The sequence below is a fragment of the Salvelinus sp. IW2-2015 genome, linkage group LG32 (genome assembly GCF_002910315.2).
Source record: "Salvelinus sp. IW2-2015 linkage group LG32, ASM291031v2, whole genome shotgun sequence".
In the NCBI taxonomy this organism is placed as follows: Eukaryota; Metazoa; Chordata; class Actinopteri; order Salmoniformes; family Salmonidae; genus Salvelinus; species Salvelinus sp. IW2-2015.
Window position 1 is genome coordinate 38,009,572 of NC_036871.1, and position 18,744 is coordinate 38,028,315.

An 18,744-nucleotide genomic window follows, 5' to 3' on the forward strand; every position below is an offset into this window, starting at 1 on the left:
CACGAGGTAGAGACAAGATCGTGAGACAGAGATCAGAGGTATGAGACAGAGCGTGAGATCAGGACACGAGGTAGACGACAGACGTGAGACAGAAGACACGAGGTAGGACAGACGTGAGAACAGAGCACGAGGTAGAGACAGACGTGGAGACAAGAGACACGAGGTAGATGACAGACGTGAGACAGAGACACGAGGTAGACCGCAGACACGAGGTAGAGACAACGAGGTAGAGACAGACGTGAGACAGAGACAGCGAGGTAAGAGACAGACGTGAGACAGAGACCAGCGAGGTAAGACAGACGTGAGACAGAGACACGAGGTAGAGACACGAACGATGAGACGTCGAGACACGAGGTAGAGCCAGACGTGAGACGAGACACGAGGTAGAGACAGACGTGAGACAGAGACACGAGGTAGAGACAGTCGTGAGACAGAGAACACGAGGTAGAGACAGACGTGAGACACGAGGTAGAGACAGACGTGAGACAGAGACACGAGGTAGAGACAGACGTGAGACAGAGCACGAGGTTAGAGACAGAGTGAGACAGAGACACGAGGTAGAGACAGACGTGAGACCAGATACAGCGAGGTAGAGAGATAAAGACAGACATTTGGCAAGCAAACACACCTCTTTTCTTTCTCCATCGGAGTTCAGACTCTCACTGGAGTATTTGTTCTGAAGGACCTGAGTAGAGAACGAGAGAGAGAACGAGAGAGTGATACAGAAAGGGTTCCTCCTGGACACTAGAGAGTGATACAGAATGGTTCCTCTGGACACTAGAGAGTGATACAGAATGCTTCGTCCTGGACACGAGAGAGTGATACAGAAGGCTTTCCTCCTAGACACTAGAGAGTGATACAGCATATGGTTGCCTTCCTGTGACACTAGAGAGTGATACAGAAGGGTTCCTCCTGGACACTAGAGAGTGATACAGAAGGCTTCCTCCTAGACACTAGAGAGTGATACAGAATGGTTCCTCCTGGACAACTAGAGAGTGATACAGAAGGGTTCCTCCTAGACACTAGAGAGTGATACAGAAGGGTTGCTCTGGACACTAGAGAGTGATACAGAAGGGACTTTCCTCCTAGACATGAAGAGAGTGATACAGAAGGCTTCCTCCTAGATCACTACGAGAGTGATACAGAAGGCTTCTCCTAGAACACTAGAGAGTGAAATCAGATGGTTCTCCCTAGACACTAGAGTGATACAGAATGGTTCTCCTAGAAACTAGAGAGTGATACAGAATGGTTCCTCCTAGACACTAGAGAGTGATACCAGAAGGCTTCCTCCTAGACACGTAGAGTGATACAGAAGGCTTCCTCCTGGACAGTAGAAAGTGATACAGAAGGCTTCCTCTAAACTAGAGAGTGATCCAGAAGGCTTCTCCTAGACACTAGAGTGATACAGAATGTCTTCTCCCTAGACAGCTAGAGTGATACCAGAAGGGTTCCTCCTAGACACTAGAGAGTGATACAGAAGGCTTCCTCCTAGAGCACTAGAGAGTGATACAGAAGGGTTCCTCCTAGACACTAGAAGAGTGATACAGAAGGCTTCCTCCTAGACACTAGAGAGTGATACAGAAGGCTTCTCTCCTCAGACACTAGAAGAGTGATACAGAAGGCTTCCTCTAGACACTAGAGAGTGATACAGAGGCTCCTCCTAGACACTAGAGAGTGATACAGAAGGCTTCCTCCTAGACACTAGAGAGTGATACAGAAGGCTTCCTCCTAGACACTAGAGAGTGATACAGAAGGGTTCCTCCTGGACACTAGAGAGTGATACAGAATGGTCCCTCCTGGACACTAGAGAGTGATACAGAATGGTTCCTCTTGGACACTAGAGAGTGATACAGAAGGCTTCCTCCTAGACACTAGAGAGTGATACCGAAGGCTTCCCCCTGACACTAGAGAGTGATACAGAATGGTTCCTCTTGGACACTAGAGAGTGATACAGAAGGGTTCCTCCTGGACACTAGAGAGTGATACAGAATGCTTTCCTCCAGACACTAGAGAGTGATACAGAAGGCTTCCTCCTAGACACTAGAAGAGTGATACAGAAGGGTTCCTCCTGGACACTAGAGAGTGATACAGTAGGGTTCCTCCTGGAGACTAGAGAGTGATACAGTAGGGTTTCCTCCTAGACACTAGAGAGTGATACAGGAGGGTTCCTCCTAGACACTAGAGAGTGATACAGAATGGGTTTCCTCCTAGACACTAGAGAGTGATACAGAATGGTTCCTCCTAGACACTAGAGAGTGATACAGAATGGTTCCTCCTAGAACACTAGGAGTGATACAGAAGGCTTTCCTCTGGACACGAGAGTGATGCAGGAATGGTTCCTCCTGGACACTAGAGAGTGATACAGAATGGTTCCTCCTGGACACTAGAGAGTGATACGAATGGTTCCTCCTGGACACTAGAGAGTGATACACGAATGGTTCCTCCTGGACCTAGAGAGTGATACAGAATGCTTTCCTCTGGACCGAGAGTGATGCAAGAATGGTTCCTCCTAGACACTAGAGAGTGATACAGAAGGGTTTCCTCTGGACACTAGAGAGTGATACAGAAATGGTTCCTCCTGGACACTAGAGAGTGATACAGAATGGTTCGCTCCTGGAACACTAAGAGAGTGATACAAGAATGGTTCCTCCTGGCACTAGAAAGTGATACAGAATGGTTCCTCCTGGACACTAGAGAGTGATGACAGAATGGTTCCTCCGGACACTAGGAGTGATACATAGTGGTTCCTCCTGGACACTAGAGAGTGATACAGAATGCTTCCTCCTGGACACTAGAGAGTGATACAGATGCTTCCTCCTGGACACTAGAGAGTGGATACAGAATGGTTCTCCTGGACACTAGAGGAGTGATACAGAATGGTTCCTCCTGGAACACTAGAGAGTGATACAGAATGCTTCCTCCTGGACACTAGAGAGTGATACAGAATGATTCCTCCTGGACACTAGAGAGTGATACAGAAATGCTTCCTCCTACAGACACTAGAGAGTGATACGAATGGTTCCTCCTGGACACTAGAGAGTGATACAGAAGGGTTCCTAGCGGGATGTTAAGCCTTCTCATTCAGCCAGCCACTGGTTAAAGCTGTCTTCCTGCTAGATGCAACTTAAGTGACTAAGGTCTGAAGGAACTATTCATTTAGCAAAATGTCTAAGATGTTTACCTAGTTTTGCTCACCAAGGCTAGTTTTTCTAAGTCTTTACAGCGGTGTGTGCGTGTGTTACCGTGCTGTTTCAGAGTGGTCTAAATGGCGTGATGGGCTTCCTAGACAGAGGAGAGATATGGAGAACGAGAGAGAGAAAGGAATCATTGAGAAATATTAATGCAAAGTTTTTCCAGTCAGTCCCTTTATGAGTCCGAAACCACAGTAGGTCTAGGGCCCATTGTTCAGTTATGCGGTCAGAGAACTAAGGTAAAACTCAGGGCCCACAGTCTCCTGACCGCATAACTGAACTAAGGTAAATCAGGGCCCACAGTTTCTCTGACCGCATAACTGAAGAAAAGTAAAACTCAGGGCCCCCAGGCTCTGCCTGCTCTCTGCATCTCACCTGGATCTGTTTACCACAGCTCCACGCTGACCAGTTTGTGACACTGTTTGTTGGACCAGGCAGTTTGCAGTTGATGCATTTGGTAGCCCCTGTCTCCCCAGACCCCAGATACGGTCTGTGCAGATGGCACAGTGGAGCTCTCTACCATGAGTATATCAGGAGAGAACAGACAAGTTAAAACAACCACACCCACCTTCAAATATCAACTTATTATTAATCACGCTAAGTCCCTGATTGGGACAGCAGAGAGAGCGAGAAGAGAGAAAGAGAGAATGAGAAAGAGAGAGGAAAGAAAGAGAGAGGAGAGAGAGAGAGAGAGGAGAGAGAGAGGAAAGAAAGAGAGAGAGGAGAGAAAGAGAGGAGAGAGGAGAGAAAGAGGAGAGAGAGAGGAGAGAGAGATATGAGAGAGAGATGAGAGAGAGAGATGAGAGAGAGGAGAGAGAGAGATGAGAAGAGGAGAGAGAGATGACGAGAGAGATGAACGAGAGAGATGAAAGAGAGAAGATGAAGAGAGAGAGGAGAGAGAGATGAAAGGAGAGAAAGAGGAGAGAGAGATGAGAGAGAAGAGATGAGCAGAGAGAGATGAGAGAGAGAGGAGAGAGGATGAGAGAGAGAGAGAGGAGAGAGATGAGAGAGAGAGATGAAAGAGAAGAGATGAAAGAGAGAGAGGAGAGAGGAGAGAGAGGAGAGAAAGAGGGAGAGAGATAGAGAGAGAGAGATGAGAGAGAGAGATGAGAGAGAGAGATGAGAGAGAGAGGAGAAAAGAGAGGAGAGAAAGAGAGAGAGGAGAGAAAGAGAGAGAGAGGAGAGGAAGAGACACAGGGACAGAGAGGATTATACCCTGTTGAACCGTTTGGGCTGGAAGACATGACCACTAGCGGTTAGTAGAGTTTCGTCCAGCGCGCGTCGCCCCCACTGGTCGATATATAGACTTGAGGAAGAGAAGAACACAGGGATTACGGAACAAGTGTGATGTGTGTGTGTCTCAGAGAGGATACTCCATTCTCAGAAAAAAATGGAACGAACAAGAGATGCTAGAACTTACTGTCCGCTCCTGGGACAAGGGCCATACCAGGGCTCTGGGAACATGGAAACAGACTGAAGGAAGAAAGGGAAACCATTAAACCATGCTGCATTCCTACCTCAACCAACGTGCTGTGTGGCCCCAAGAGGTGGGGTAGAGTGGATCTCTCATTATTAGCAGGACTGGCACTCTCTGTGCCTTTCCCTAACCTCCACCCTCCTTCCTGCTCTGGTCCCCCCCCCACTCTCCTCCCTCCATCTTGATGCTTAACCCTGCTTTCTGCTCCCAGTGCTAATAAAAAGAACAACCAATCATCACATGCACTGACAGACAAGACAACTCGTATAACATTGTGGTCTATTTCCCTGGTGTCTGTGAGGGTCTGGGTTGATGTTATATCTTAGTTAGCAGGAGAGTATCAGGTGGGGAACAGCAGAGTGGGACTGATAATTGGTGTCTTTTTGTTGTTATAACAAACAAAAAAACATTTATCTAAATTAAATAAATACATTGGAATTGAATGTAGATGGAAAGCTCAGTATACTTATTCTGTGTCGGATGTCACCAGCAAAAAAGACTTCCCATTGGGTATCCAAAACAGTTTATAGATTTGGGAAGGCAGGTAGCCTAGATGTAAACGGCGCGACAGCCAGTAACTGACAGTACCTGGTTCGAATCCCCCGAGCCGACTGAGGTGACAAATCTGACGATGTGCCCTTGAGCAAGCACTTCACCGTAATTGTTTTCACGTTAAGTCGCTCTGAATAAGAGCGTTGCTAAATGACAATTTTAAAAAGAATTTCACTGGAAGGTTTATTTGTATTTTACTATGTTGTCAGCATGCAAGAAGGTCACGTTTACCGTGGATGTGAGTTTCAGAGTCTTTGTTTGACCTCGTTAGAGCCTCATGCTTCTCACTAGCCTCAGTGAGACGATACTGTGACAGCGGGTCACCTGGGAGGACGAGAGACGGGTCATGGCTGGGTCACTGTTGTCTCCAGACATCAGGTGTCTGATGATGGATAACCGTACTGGAACACCCTATTCCTATGCAGGCACAACATACCCTCGGACCAGAGTCACAAAGGCTGATATGAATAGTCAGAATTCATTTTAATTCTGGCCCAAACACCAACAAGGTTAACACAAAGCAGTGTGTTACTTTACAGTGAGACTCTAAAATGTCTCTAAGGCTGAGGTTATAGATTTATTCTCAATATTGGAATACCGTGTCTAAGACAGAAAGCGTGTAGGTGTGTGTGTGGAGGCAGTGTCTCAGTCTTCATATAGTTAAGTTTGTTTTCAGACCTAGTGAAGTATTCGAGATAGAGTCATGCTCTTCATCACACTGCAGCCCACATGGGCTTACAAGACACCGTATTTTTCTGTATCCAAATAAATGATCATAGTTATATACATACACACACACACACACACACACACGTAATAAACATATGAAAACGCAAAAGCAAACAACCTTTCAGTACACACTTATCTTGTCGCGTCACTTTGGGAAATAAGTTTGATTCCTCCTAGACACTAGAGAGTGATACAGAATGGTTCCTCCTGGACACTAGAGAGTGATACAGAAGGGTTCCTAGCGGGAATGTTAAGCCTTCTCATTCAGCCAGCCACTGGGCTTAAAGCTGTCTTCCTGCTAGATGCAACTTAGTGACTAAGGTCTGAAGGAACTATTCATTTAGCCAAAATGTCTAAGATTGTTTACCTAGTTTTGCTCACCAAGGCTAGTTTTCTAAGTCTTTAACAAGGCGGTGTGTGCGTGTGTTACCTGGCTGTTCAGAGTGGTCTAATGGCGTGATGGGCTCCTAGACAGAGGAGAGATATGAGAGAACGAGAGAGAGAAAGGAATCATTGAGAAATATTAATGCAAAGTTTTTCCAGTCAGTCCTTTATGAGTCCGAAACCACAGTAGGTCTAGGGCCCATTGTTCAGTTATGCGGTCAGAGAAACTAAGGTAAAACTCAGGGCCCACAGTCTCCCTGACCGCATAACTGAACTAAGGTAAAACTCAGGGCCCACAGTTTCTCTGACCGCATAACTGAAGAAAAGTAAAACTCAGGGCCCCCAGGCTCTGCCTGCTCTCTGCATCTCACCTGGATCTGTTTACCACACTCCACGCTGACCAGTTTGTGACACTTCTTGTGGACCAGCAGTTTGCAGTTGATGCATTTGTAGCCCTGTCTCCCCAGACCCCAGATACGGTCTGTGCAGATGGCACAGTGAGCTCTCTACCATGAGTATACAGGAGAGAACAGACAAAGTTAAAACAACCACACCCACCTTCAAATATCAACTTATCATTAATACAGCTAAGTCACTGATTGGGACAGCAGAGAGAGCGAGAGAGAGAGAAAGAGAGATGAGAAAGAGAGAGGAAAGAAAGAGAGAGGAGAGAGAGAGAGAGAGGAGAGAGAGAGGAAAGAAAGAGAGAGAGGAGAGAAAGAGAGAAGAGAGGAGGAGAGAGAGATAATGAGAGAGAGATGAAGGAAGAGAGATGAGAGAGAGAGAGAGAGAGAGGATGTAGAGAGTGAGGAGAGAAGATGAGAGAAGATGAGAGAGAGAGAAGAGAGAGATGAAAGAGAGAGAGATGAAGAGAGAGAGAGAGAGAGAGAGAGAGAAGAGAAAGAGGAGAAGAGAGATGAGAGAGAGAGAGATGAGAGAGAGAGATGAGAGAGAGAGGAGAAAGAGATGAAGAGAGAGAGATGAGAGAGAGAGATGAGAGAGAGAGATGAGAGAGAGAGGAGAGAAAGAGAGGAGAGAAAGAGAGAGAGGAGAGAAAGAGAGAGAGAGGAGAGGAAGAGACACAGGGACAGAGAGGATTATCACCCTGTTGAACCGTTTGGGCTGGAAGACATGACCACTAGCGTAGTAGAGTTTCCTCCAGCACCGCGCCCCACGACGATATATAGACTCTGAGGAAGAGAAGAACACAGGGATTACTGGAACAAGTGTGTGTGTGTGTGTGTCTCAGAGAGATACTCCAATCTTCAGAAAACAATGGAACGAACAAGAGATGTAGACTTACTGTCCTCTCCTGGACAGGGCATACCAGGCTTCTCTGGGATACATGGAAACACTGAAGGAAGAAAGGGAAACCATTAAACCATGGCTGCAATTCCTACCTCACACGTGCCTGTGTGCGCCAGAGGTGGGGTAGAGTGGATGCTCTCATTATCTAGCAGACTTGGCACCTCTCTGTGCCCTTCCCCCTAACCTCCACCCTCCTCTCCTGCTCTGGTCCCCCCCCCCACTCTCCTCCCTCCATCTTGATCTTAACCTGCTTTCTCTCCAGTGCTAATAAAAGACAACCAATCTCACATGCACTGACAGACAGACAACTCTATAAACACTGGTCTATTTCCTGGTGTCTGTGAGGCTGTGTGATGTTTATCTAGTTAGCAGGAGAGTATCAGTGGAACAGACAGAGTGTGACTTATAATGGTGTCTTTTGTTGTATAAACAAAAAAAACATTTATTAAATTAAATAAATACATTGAATTGAATGTAATGAAAGCTCAGTATACTTATTCTGTTGTCGGGATGTCAGCCCAGCAAAGACTTCCCATTGGGTATCAAAACAGTTTATAGATTTGGGAAGGCAGGTAGCCTAGATGTTAAGCGCGACAAGCCAGTAACTGAAAGGTACCTGGTTCGAATCCCCCGAGCCGACTAGGTGACAAATCTGACGATGTGCCCTTGAGCAAGGCACTTCACCGTAATTGTTCACGTAAGTCGCTCTGAATAAGAGCGTCTGCTAAATGACAAAATGTTTAAAAAGAATTTCATGGAAGGTTTATGTATTTACTATGTTGTCAGATGCAGAAGGTCACGTTACCGTGGATGATGAGTTCAGAGTCTTTGTTGACCTCGTAGAGCCTCAGTGCTTCCACTAGCTCCAGCTGAGACGATACTGTACACGGGTCACCTGGGAGGACGGAGAGACGGGTCATGGCTGGGTCACTGTGTACTCCATGTACATCAGGTGTCTGATGATGGATAAACCTACTGGAACCACCCTATTCCCTATGCAGTGCACAAATACCTCTGACCAGAGTCACAAAGGCTGATATGATAGTCAGAATCATTTTATCTGCCCAAACACCACAAGTTAACACAAAGCCAGTGTGTTACTTTTACAGTGAAGACTCTCAAAATGTCTCTAAGCTGAGGTTATAGATATTCTCAATATTGAATATCCGTGTCTAAGACAGAAAGCGTGTAGGTGTGTGTGTGGAGGCAGTGTCTCAGTCTTCATTATGTTAAGTTTGTTTTTCAGAGCCTAGTGAAGTATGAGATAGAGTCATGCATCTTCATCACACTCAGCCCACATGGGCTTACAAGACACCGTATTTTCTGTATCCAAATAAAATGATCATAGTTATATACATACACACACACACACACACACACACGTAAATAAACATATGAAACGCAAAACAAAAACCTTTCAGTTACACAACTTATCTTGTCGCGTCACTTTGGAAATAAAGTTTGCAACCAGCAACACTTTTCTGGGAAGCCAGTCCAGTTTGTCCTTCATCATGACTCCAAACAAGGTTTACTCTTAAATCATCATATAACGTAAAATACAAAGTGGAGATTATTGTCCATCTCCTCTAAATTGCAGACGGTACACACCCGGTGATACGTTAGACGTTAATTAATAAGGGCAGCCTGATCTTTCCAACAACATGACGTCTTCATCATGGCCAGCTGGCCCGATACCGCGGGGACATGGCCAGCAGGCCCGATACCGCGGGGACATGGCCCGATGCCGCGGGGACATGGCCCGATGCCGCGGGGACATGGCCCGATACCGCGGGGACATGGCCCGATACCGCGGGGACATGGACCCCCCCTGATACCGCAGGGGACATGGCCGATGGCGCGGAGGACATGGCCGATGCGCGGGGGACCATGGCCCGAAATGCCGCGGGTGACAGGGGCCCGATGCCGCGGGACATGGCCAGATGCCGGCGGGGACATGGCCGTGCAGCGGGGACATGTCGGCGCCGCGGATTATGCCGATAACGCGGGGACATGGCCCGGATGCCCGCGGGGACAATCGGCCGAAGTAGCCGCGGGGACATGGCCAGGCGCATGGCCAGATGCCGCTGGGGACATGGGCCGCTGGATTACCAGGGATGCCCGGGACAGTGGCCGAGTACCGGGGACCATGGTCCGGAGGACTGAACACAGCGGGAGCATGGCCGATGCCCGGGGACATTGGCCAGCTGCCGATGCCGCGGGAATGCCACCTGCCACAGCTGGCCCGATGCCGCGGGCACATGGCCAGCTGGCCCGATTGCCGCGGCACATGGCAGCTGGCCGATGCCGCGGGGACATGGGCCAGCTGGCCCGATGCGCGGGGACATGGCCAGCTGGCCCGGGGGGGATGCCGACGGGCACATGGCCAGCTGGCCCGATGCTGCGGGCACATGGCCAGCTGGCCCGATGCCGCGGGCACATGGCCAGCTGGCCCGATGCCGCGCGGGCACATGGCGGGGACATGGCCCGATACCGCGGGGACATGGCCCATACCGCGGGGACATGGCCCGCCATGCCGCGGGGACATGGCCGATGCCGCGGGGACATGGCCAGATGCCGCCGGGGGACATGGCCAGGCTGGCCAGATGCCGCGGGACATGGCCAGCTGGCCCGATGCCGCGGGGACACGGCCACTGGGCCCGATGCGCGGGACTGGCCAGCTGGCCCGATGCCGCGGGGACAGGCCAGCTGGCCCGATGCCGCGGCGGACATGGCCCGATGCCGCCGGGGACATGGCCCGATGCCGCGGGACATGGCCCGATGCCGCGGGACATGGCCCGATGCCGCGCGGACATGGCCAGAGGCCGCGGGGACATGGCCAGCTGCGAGCCGCGACACATGGCCAGCTGGCCCGATGCCCGCGGGCACATGGCCAGCTGGCCCGATGCCGCCGGACATGGCCAGCTGGCCCGATGCCGCGGGGACATGGCCAGCTGGCCCGATGCCGCGGGACATGGCCAGCTGGCCCGATGCCGCGGGCACATGGCCAGCTGGCCCGATGCCGCGGGCACATGGGCCAGCTGGCCCGATGCCGCGGGACATGGCCAGCTGCCCGATGCCGGGGCACATGGCCAGCTGGCCCGATGCCGCGGGCACATGGCCAGCTGGCATGCCGCGGGCACAGGCCAGCTGGCCCGATGCCGCGGGCACACTGGCCAGCTGGCCCGATGCCGCGGGCACATGGCCAGCTGGCCCGATGCCGCGGGCACATGGCCAGCTGGCCCGATGCCGCCCGGCACATGCGCCAGCTGGCCCGATGCGCCGGGCACATGGCCAGCTGGCCCCGATGCCGCGGGCACCATGGCCAGCTGGCCCGTGCCGCGGGCACATGGCCAGCTGGCCCGATGCCCCGCGACATGGCCAGCTGGCCAGATGCCGCGGGCACATGGCCAGCTGGCCAGATGGCCGCGGGCACATGGCCAGCTGGCCAGATGCCGCCGGGACATGGCCCAGCTGGCCAGATGCCGCGGGCACATGGCCAGCTGGCCAGATGCCGCGGCCGCACATGGCCAGCTGCGCAGATGCCGGGGCCAATGGCCCGATACCGCGGGGACATGGCCAGCTGGCCAGATGCCGCGGCGGACATTGCCAGCTGGCCAGATGCGCGGACATGGCCCGATGACCGCGGGGACATGGCCAGCTGGCCAGATGCCGCGGGGACATGGCCAGCTGGCCAGATGCGCCGGGGGACATGGCCAGCTGGCCAGATGCCGCGGGGACATGGCCAGCTGGCCAGATCCGCGGGGACATGGCCAGCTGCCAATGCCGCGGGGACATGGCCAGCTGCCAGATACCGCGGGGGACATGGCCAGCTGGCCAATACCGCGGGGACATGGCCAGCTGGCCAGATGCCGCGCGGGACGATGGCCAGCTGCCAGATATGCCGCGGGGAAACATGGCCAGCTGGCCAGATTACCGCAGGGGACATGGCCAGCTGGCCAGATACCGCGGGGACATGGCCAGCTGGCCAGATACCGCGGGGACATGGCCAGCTGGCCAGATACCGCGGGGATATGGCCAGCTGGCCAGATACAAAAGAGGCACACCCACCACTGCCTTCTCTCTGCATATCAAATCACACCCTTATCTCTACATAGTGATACTTCTGACTGCTCATGAAGACTGTAGACATCTCTAAAAAAAATGAGAAAGACGGATGGATGGAGGTGGATATATAGTTTTTTTTGTATTGTAATGTTTTTAAAATTGTATAAACTGCCTTAATGTTGCTGGACTCCAGGAAGAGTAGCTGCTGCCTTGGCAGAACTACATGGTGATCCTTAATAAACCCCAGGAAAAGTAGCTGCTGCCTTGGCAGAACTAAATGGTGATCCTTAATAAACCCCAGGAAGAGTAGCTGCTGCCTTGGCAGAACTACATGGTGATCCTTAATAAACTCCATGAAGAGTAGCTGCTGCCTTGGCAGAACTAAACGGTGATCCTTAATAAATACGAACACATATTTAGAAGGAGAACTATGGTAAACAAACCTTCTTCGTCGATCCACTTCATGGTGAAGAGCTGGTCGTTGTCCATGCAGCACATGTCTTTAACCTCTCCGTACAGCTCCTCGTAGGAGATTGACGGCTCAAAGTGGGTGATCATGATGTCCCTGAGAGAGAGAGAGAGAGAGAGGACAGGATACATTAAATACACACTCTTATTTACTCAAAGTGGCCCGTATTCACAAAGTCTCAGAGTAGGAGTGCTGATCTAGGACCAGGTACCCTCTTGCCCATATAATTATGATCTGAAAGCCAATACTGATCCAAGATCAACAGCACTACCAGCCTGACATGCTTTGTGAATACGGGCCAGTGTATATATAATTATGTGTAGGGCCATATGACCTGACCAGGAAACCCCCCCAGAAATGCATAGAGAGAGAATGAATGTGAGATGGTGAAACCCTGTTTTTTTGTAGCTGTAGTTGCCTGTGTGGTGTGAATGGTGTGAATGTCCAACATCTGACTCTAGATCAGGGATGGGCAACTGTTGGCCCGTGGATCAATTCCCCTATTTTTGGTGGTGGGGGAGAACTGAGTTGGGGTCTCAACTTACTGTTGTGAGTTAGAATAGAATACACAAGATGCATTATTAGTTTTTTTCTCGTTATGTCAGTCTGTTACCAAGTTACCATCCACAGTTTTTATCTTGTTATGTCAGTCTGTAACCAAGTTACCATCCACAGTTTTTATCTTGTCATGTCAGTCTGTAACCAAGTTACCATCCACAGTTTTTATGCAAGTAAAGTAATACTGTATAAAAAAAAAAAAAATTCACGACAGCTGTGACGGAAACAGGAAGTTTCGGAACAATACTATAAATTCAGACAGATCATTTGTTCTTTCAACATGGTGGGATGTTTGGGTCTGTAAAATTAATGAGGCTACAAATGGAGGTGGAAACGCCTTTATGCGCAAATATAGATATAACAACCATCATATGGAGGTAAACTTGGGAGTCTGGTATTGATGATCTGGTATTTGGGCCTCCCACTACGACTCTGTAAAAGCATGCAGTTTATTAGGCTACAGATTAAATGAGTTTTGATGAACTTCACAGGGTGGTGAACGTGCACGGTGACGGGCTTGATGCTGCCAACCAACAAATATTCTTATTCTGGTTACATGACGATCAATGCTTGACGAAAAAATATTCTTTCTCTTATTCATAATAATCTCATTATATACACACACTAGTCTACCTGCACTGTATCTGCGACCTGTTGGCTAGAGAGCATGTGTCCAGACCAGAGTAGACACATTTACTCTTTAACACAACTGTTTTTGTGACAGAACTATCAGTAGAGTTGAAAATATGATGGAAACACAGTGTACATTCAATTTTTATTTGGTACATGAAAATTTTAAGCGAAAAAGTATATTTTGTGTGCATTACATCGTTTCTATCTGCAACAAGTCTGTTTGGTGGAAATACCCCAGGTGAGAAAATACACATATTTTCTTCATGCAGATTTTAGAATAGTCGTATGAAAATCTGTCAATGTGATGGAAACCTACCTACTACTGACAGCCACTCAGTTAGCCCATGTGAGAGAAAAAAACTGCCAGTTATCTAAACTTGTAGGAATCATGGTCGAACTGATTGAGTCGACCATGGTTTTGTTAAGTCACTCTCACTCAGATATCATATATATAAAAAAAACATTTCTCTCCACCCAAATCAAATCAAGTTTATTTTATATAGCCCTTCGTACATCAGCTAATATCTCAAAGTGCTGTACAGACACCCAGCCTAAAACCCCAAACAGCAAGCAATGCAGGTGTAGAAGCACGGTGGCTAGGAAAAACTCCCTAGAACTCCCCACCCCATGGCAAAACGTGTACAATTGCAGTAAACTTGCTTTTAAAAAAGTACAACATTCACTTAGGGCCTCCAAAAGGCTAGGGCCGACTATGGCTGCATGTATGAGTATGGATGAGGGTATCGTCAAAGTTGTCCATCCCTGGTCTGGAACAGCCTCTGGCCCATAATCTACCAGCTCTATACGCAATCACCAATCCCTCCATGGCCCCCTGATAGCCGGGCTAGCAGCCTACAGGACAGGAGACAAGACAGATAGCAGAGCGAGACAGCAGCTCTCTCTGGCAGCATCCAAAATGTCATCCTATTCCTTACAAAGTACACTACTTTTGACCAGAGCCCTATGGGAATAGGATGTTAATTTGGGATGCATGATCTGTCTCAGCCAGAAGGATTGGTGGCCAGCGCTAGCAGCCCTCCTCCCAGAAGGATTGGTGGCCAGCGCCAGCAGCCCTCCTCCAAGAAGGATTGGTGGCCAGCGCCAGCAGCCCTCCTCCAAGAAGGATTGGTGGCCAGCCGCCATGAGCAGCCCTCCGCTCCAGAAGGATTGGTGGCGCAGGCTAGCGCCTCCTCCCAGAAGGATTGGTGCGCAGCAGCAGCCCTTGCCCAGAAGGATTGGTGGCCAGCGCTAGCAGCCCTCCTCCAGAAGGATTGGTGGCCAGCGCCAGCAGCCCTCCTCCCAGAGCAGGATTGGTGGCGCAGCAGCCAGCTCTCCCAGAAGGATTGGGTGGCCAGCGCAGCCCTCCTCCCCAGAAGGTTTGGTGGCCAGGCAGCCCTCCTCCCAGAAGGTTTGGTGGCCAGCAGCCCTCCCTCCCAGAAGGATTGGTGGCCGGCCAGCAGCCCTCCTCCCAGAAGGATTGGGTGGCGCAGGCAGCGCCTCCTCCGCAGAAGGATTGGTGACGGAAGGCCAGCAGCCCTCTCCGAGAAGGTTGGTGGCCAGCGCCAGCACGCCTCCTCCTGCAAGGATTGGTGGCGCAGCAGCCCTCCTCCAGCAGAAGGATTGGTGGCCAGCAGCCCTCTCCCAGAAGGATTGGGTGGCCAGGCGCAGGCGCCTCCCTCCGCAAGAAGGATTGGTGCCAGAGCGCCAGCAGCCTCCTCCCTGAAGGATTGGTGGCCGCAGGCTAGCGAGCCCTCCTCCCCCAGAAGGATTGGTGGCCAGCGCTAGCCGGAGCAGCCCTCCTCCCAGAAGGATTGTGGCGGCAGCGGCTCAGCAGCCCTCCTCCCAGAAGGATTGGTGGCCAGCGCTAGCATGCGCCTCCTCCAGAAGGATTGGTGGCCAGCGCAGGCAGCCCTCCAGAAGGATTGGTGGCCAGCGCTAGGCAGCCCTCTCTCCAGAAGGATTTGTGGGCCAGAGCGGCTAGCGAGCCCCTCCAGAAGGATTTGGGTGACCAGGGGCTAGCAGCCCTCCTCCCAGAAGGATTGGTGACCAGCGCCAGCAGCCCTCCTCCCTGAAGGATTGGTGGCCAGCGCTAGCAGCCCTCCTCCCTGAAGGATTGGTGGCCAGCGCCAGCAGCCCTCCTACCAGAAGGATTGGCGGCCAACGCTAGCAGCCCTCCTCCCTCTGTCCAATGACAGTATGTTAATGAGGCACAGGGGAGACTGCACGCGTGGGTTTCACAACCATCACACAGACAGCAGCCTGGGTTTTACAACCACCACACAGACAGCAGCCTGGGTTTTACAACCACCACACAGACAGTTAATTATAGATTACAGATAATTATGTTAAAGTACAAAAGGGGGGGGGGGAAATGAACTATTTGCACATCATTACAACATTGTACATAGACATGACATTTGAAATGTCTCTATTCCTTTGAAACTTTAGTGACTGATGTTTACTGTTAATTTTATATTGTTTATTTCACTTTTGTTTATTATCTATTTCACTTACTTTAGCAATGTAAACATGTTTCCCCATGCCAATAAAGCCCTTTGAATTGAGAGTGGAGTAAAGACCATCACAGCCAGTCTGACCCCTGAGGGCAGCACCAGTCACTTCACTCTCTTTACAACCATCAAAACAAACCCCCTCTCCAGCCCCAGTCCCCACCCCGCTGGGTCTCTTTATAGGGGGACAGTAAAACAGCAGCTCTCACAGAGAGACACCACCCACACTGGCATAGTCAAGGTCATCAGGACAGACAGACATCCACCCGAACACAACCCACCCTCCTTCCTTCCACAGGGCCTATACACCAGACTAGGACCCATCCTTCCTTCCACAGGGCCTATATACCAGACTAGGACCCATCCTCCTTCCACAGGGCCTATACACCAGACTAGGACCCATCCTTCCTTCCACAGGGCCTATACACCAGACTAGGACCCATCCTCCTTCCACAGGGCCTATACACCAGACTAGGACCCACATGATCACGTCGGTCCATATGGAAAAGGTCAACAAATTGTTGCTTTCATCCTAAATAAAATTGTTTTTTTCACTTTCAGTGCAAAAGATGCACCTCTTTCCCTTCAAATGATCATGACAGTCTGAGTAAGCTCATACAGAAGCTGGAGGTAGGTGAAATACAACACTGTGCTATGTAATGCGTGGCAATAAAGACAGAGAATGGGTTGGTGTCTCCTCTACATTCCCTCCCCCTCCTCTCTTTTTCTCTCACGTGTTCTCTTGATCCTCCTTCATGTTCTCGCATCCTTCTCCTTCTCTCTTCATTCTAGGGTTGTGATAACAATTTTTTGTCTTTTTTGTTGCATTTTTTTTTTWAACAAAAAGCAGATCAAACTATTTGGTCCTTTAAAAAAAAACAGCAGTATGTAAAATATTGTGTGATAAGATAAATACATGGGACTCTGGATGACAACATAATGTTTGTTTCCATCATTAGGAGCTGTCGTCCTAAAGAAGTTAAATTCCGCTTCGTGTTTTTGTTTCCTTACCACGATACTAACAAGTATCACACTATACTGGTATCGTACCCAGCCATACTTCTCTTTCTATTCCTCCCGCTCTGCATTCTCTCCTTCATACTCTCCCTCCCCCTCTGTCTCTCTCCATCCTGTTTGTGTTAATTAGTGACAGTACAGGAGGAGGAGTGTTGACCATCATTCTGGTTGGTAACACACACACACACACACACACTAGGAACATAGCTAGTGGCTACACACCCACAGAGAGTCTGGGATCAAGGTGAATAGAATGGAGGGTAAGGTTGTTCCAATACCCAAATAACCACGGTCATAAAGACAGACCGCTCAATGATAGGGCCAACTGAATCCTTAGCACCATCGCCACACACACACACACACACAGTAGCAACATAGCTAGTGGCTACACACACACACACACACACACACACACACACACACACACGTTGTTTCTCAAATGAAACCCTATTCATTCAAGCCACACAGTGCTGTTACTACACAGAGCCAGTATCAAGGCCGGCATACTTCTCCATGACGTGACGTCCAGCCAGGAAACTGGACCTTAAATCATTTATTTGTCAGGGACCTTGGTACAACATGACAACGCACCAGACGTATCGGTAGTCCTGAGCACTAGTGGTTCATTTAAACACCTTGCTTCTACACGGTGGTTAAAGTTTACCCAGCCAGCAGCACTCTAACAAAGACCCTGCTGTTACTCCCCTATGCAGAGAAGGCCTGCAGGAACTAGCGCTATAGCCTCAGAAAACTACTGGATACTGCCATGGTTGGTAAAAACAACATGAGAAACTCTAGGCCTGCATGTAACTGTCCACCTGCCTTGGGGATGGAGACAGGCCTGGTGTTCTGCTGTGGGGATAAGTGGTTGTCTTGTCTTTTTTTTTTTTTGCTGTGAATATCACCATGACTTTGGCCTGAACCACCTCAGAAGATGAGTGTAACAGATGGATTGTGCAAATACAGTGGCTCGTCACTGGTGAGTAACAGAATAAATGGCATCTATGATTCCACCTCACTGTCCTTGCGCAAAAGAAAGTTGGAATTAGTGTTGTTTCTTCACAGTGGGTTTAACCAAGGTTTTAGATCCAGAGAAAAATACTGGATGTGTGAGTTAGAGAATTTCTGTTCTTTACTGTGGAATTGTTAGGTTAGATTACTCGTTGGTTATTACTGCATTGTCGGAACTAGAAGCACAAGCATTTCGCTACACTCGCATTAACATCTGCTAACCATGTGTATGTGACAAATAAAATTTGATTTGATTTATATTTTAAAAAATATATATAATAATAATAAATATATATTAGCAGCCGGACACACAAGTAAATTAGCTTACAATAAAACATTTTTTGTGTTGTTGCTGAAAACAATGCATGGCTATCATATTTCTACTCTTTCTAATTGGAAGTATGTAGCCAGAAAAAGTAGCCTACACGTCAGTGTATCCAATGACGATAGCAAAGATATTTAATCTGAGAGGAGAAGTGGAAACTGAAATATGTCGTTTTTAGATTCATGATTTGGAGCCGAGCCCTGACTGAAGCACAGCAGAATTTAAAATAAGAAGATTTTGATCTGCGTCTATATGATAGGCAACTAATGAAGTACCCCTATTCTTTTTACCTTTATTTACTAGGCAAGTCAGGTAAGAAACAAATTCTTATTTTCAATGACGGCCTAGAACAGTGGGTAACTGCCTTGTTCAGGGGCAGAACGACAGATTTTTACCTTGTCAGCTCGGGGATTCGATCTAGCAACCTTCGGTTACTAGTCCAAACCACTCTAACCACTAGGTTACCTGCCACCCATGAATTGAAAGCTAATGCTGAAAAGCAAGTTTAAAAAAAA

General features: G+C 49.4%; 1 protein-coding gene across 1 annotated transcript in view; it reads right to left on the reverse strand.

The window, feature by feature from the left end:
* LOC111956705 (protein kinase C iota type) overlaps positions 1-18,744 on the reverse strand; it is a 44,046-nt gene that overhangs the window by 15,548 nt on the left and 9,754 nt on the right. Inside the window, exons 2-9 of the mRNA XM_070436593.1 lie at positions 12,150-12,271; positions 8,447-8,536; positions 7,637-7,687; positions 7,438-7,523; positions 6,705-6,839; positions 6,357-6,416; positions 5,452-5,527; positions 629-744 (exon numbers count right to left, since the gene is read on the reverse strand). Of these exons, the coding sequence (XP_070292694.1) occupies positions 629-744; positions 5,452-5,527; positions 6,357-6,416; positions 6,705-6,839; positions 7,438-7,523; positions 7,637-7,687; positions 8,447-8,536; positions 12,150-12,271 (736 nt within the window). The remainder of the gene's footprint in view (positions 1-628; positions 745-5,451; positions 5,528-6,356; positions 6,417-6,704; positions 6,840-7,437; positions 7,524-7,636; positions 7,688-8,446; positions 8,537-12,149; positions 12,272-18,744) is intronic.